Below are 2,500 nucleotides of genomic sequence, written 5' to 3'. Positions count from 1 at the left end.
TATTGTTGCGGGGCCTGATAAGAACTTGCTGGCGTATATGTTACGAGATCCATTCTCTGGGTTTTGAGTTGGTCTTGCATATGCAACAAATTTTCGTTCAAGTTATTTAGTCTTTTGTTAAGGCCTTCGTCACCACTATGGAGCAATAACCTGGTAGAACATTCAGTTGCAATTATACGTATATTACGTTTACATAAACTATTTCGTAAAAGAAAGCAGATTATACTAGAGAACATTTGTGTACCGGGTATTTTTGCACCTACTGACTACTTTATTCGAGACGTTATATTGAAAACACAAGAAGGAAAAGTCATGCTAATAGTGTTATAATCCATTATGAATCATATTGATTACACTGTTAAGTATGACTAAACTGTACACACACACACACACACACACACACACACACACACACACACACACACATATATATATATATATATATATATATATATATATATATATATACCTAATATGTAAGTAAATATATATGTTTATATGGAATGAAAATAATATATATACATATACATATACATATATAAATATATATAAGTACACATTTATGTAATCATATAAACTTGCATATATATATATATATATATATATAATATATATATATATATATATATATATGTGTGTGTGTGTGTGTGTGTGTGTGTGTGTGTTTTAAAAGTTTGTATATAATATGCAACGTACTCACGCATTTATCCCCTGCCTGTGTATTCGCATATTAAATTTTGAATTTATATGTCCGAACGCCCATGCTAGATGCTAGATTAAGTTATTGATATAGTGATACTGTACATACGCGTGTATGAAAATAAGTAAATAAGACAGTTATACGCTTGTTTTACATTCATACACGCATACATACGTACACGTTTATAAGTATACGCCAGATATTAACATATCAGCTTGTGTCGGAATAAAAAGAAATTAGGTGAAATGGAAGCTTAGCTTTTTGTTGACAATATAACTTAATATTCTTAGTTTCATTTACATACTTTAGTTACGAATGGCTAGGAATACAACATACAAGAAAATCAATAGCATTTATAGTTTATATAGTTATTTATCTACAAAATGTACCCGTATACACATTGACACATTAAAATAGAATATATACAAATATCCAGAGATCAAGTCCCATAGCCCCAGCATGTGGTTCTTATACCCCAATGGATATGGATAGCGGCTGTTAAGAACCCCTGCTCTAGAGAGATTCATTCTCATGTTTTCCTTAATTCGTTGCTACTTTCTCTCTTCCTGACAGCCTCTGGGTGGATGACCACATGACATTCTTGGGACACACTTGTCAGTACAGTGTTAATCCTAAAATCAAAAAGTTGCAACTCTACTTCAAGGGCCGGATGTGGTGCCCAGGATGGACTTCTATCAGAGGAGAAGGTGAGACATATACTTATACACTTGTGTGTGATATATATATATAGATATATAATATATATATAATATATACATATATATATATATATATAGATAGATAGATAGATAGATAGATAGATAGATATGATATATTGCTGTAAATACGTGAAATCCAGGATTCCACGAAATCCGTAAGCAATTTATAATTAATACTAAATACGGCGAAACCAGTGTAGATGAGTCACTGTTTCGCCGTATATATATATATAATATATATATATATATATATATATATATATGCATATATATATGTATATAAATATACTACATAGATATATATACATATTATATATATATATATATATATATATACATATAAATATATATATATATATATATATATTATATATATAGTTATAATTACTGCTGATCGTGTCATCTAATTGTCATTACCACATAATTATACGATGATGCTGATAATTAGAATCTGAACCTGTCGTTACTGTTAACTGCCAGTAAATAATCACTACTACATATCAGGCCTTGAGAAATATCATTTTCAACTTAAAACAATAATTTTAATCCCGCCCAACAGCTGAGACCCGCAGCCGGTCAGGAGTCGTCACCAAAACGACCCAAGATTTCGTGAGGAAAGCCTTCGAGTCCGGCATCGTGACAGAAGAGCAAGCAAGGGCTTGGCTTAACAACAAGTAGAACAAATTTCCTCCACCATCCTCTAAGAATATTCTTCGCTTCATAGGACGATCATCAGGTTTCATTTCTCATTTATGAATCCAGAGGTTTCCCTTTCTGAAATGTTACTAAATGGCACGATCAAGAGGCCGCTGGATTTTTTTATTTTTTTTAACCTCATTGCATTTAACGTTCTTCCTGGAAACAGGAATTCACTCATAACCTGTCTCATTCTACGAATTGAACTTGCTATGGAGCCAGCTCGTCTCGGTGTCCCCACCAAAAGTGATGTTCGAGATAATATTGCCATTAAATAAAATTACCCACTAGTCTGTTCTGTGTTCATCTTCCCACGATTATTTGTTTTCATCGGTATCAAGGGGCATTTAGTGACCCGAGATAATATTTCCGAGGGTCCAAAATG

General features: G+C 32.3%; 1 protein-coding gene across 1 annotated transcript in view; it reads left to right on the top strand.

The window, feature by feature from the left end:
* LOC135217490 (anti-lipopolysaccharide factor-like) overlaps positions 1-2,408 on the top strand; it is a 6,710-nt gene extending 4,302 nt beyond the window's left edge. The window contains exons 4-5 of the mRNA XM_064253433.1: positions 1,274-1,407; positions 1,979-2,408. Coding sequence (XP_064109503.1) covers positions 1,274-1,407; positions 1,979-2,097 — 253 coding nt within the window. The 3' untranslated portion in view covers positions 2,098-2,408. The remainder of the gene's footprint in view (positions 1-1,273; positions 1,408-1,978) is intronic.
* Positions 2,409-2,500: the final 92 nt, after the last annotated feature.

Source organism: Macrobrachium nipponense, chromosome 7 (genome assembly GCF_015104395.2).
Source record: "Macrobrachium nipponense isolate FS-2020 chromosome 7, ASM1510439v2, whole genome shotgun sequence".
Taxonomy (NCBI): Eukaryota; Metazoa; Arthropoda; class Malacostraca; order Decapoda; family Palaemonidae; genus Macrobrachium; species Macrobrachium nipponense.
Note: the sequence above shows the minus strand (reverse complement) of the source record. Positions and strands in the feature narration are given on the sequence as shown.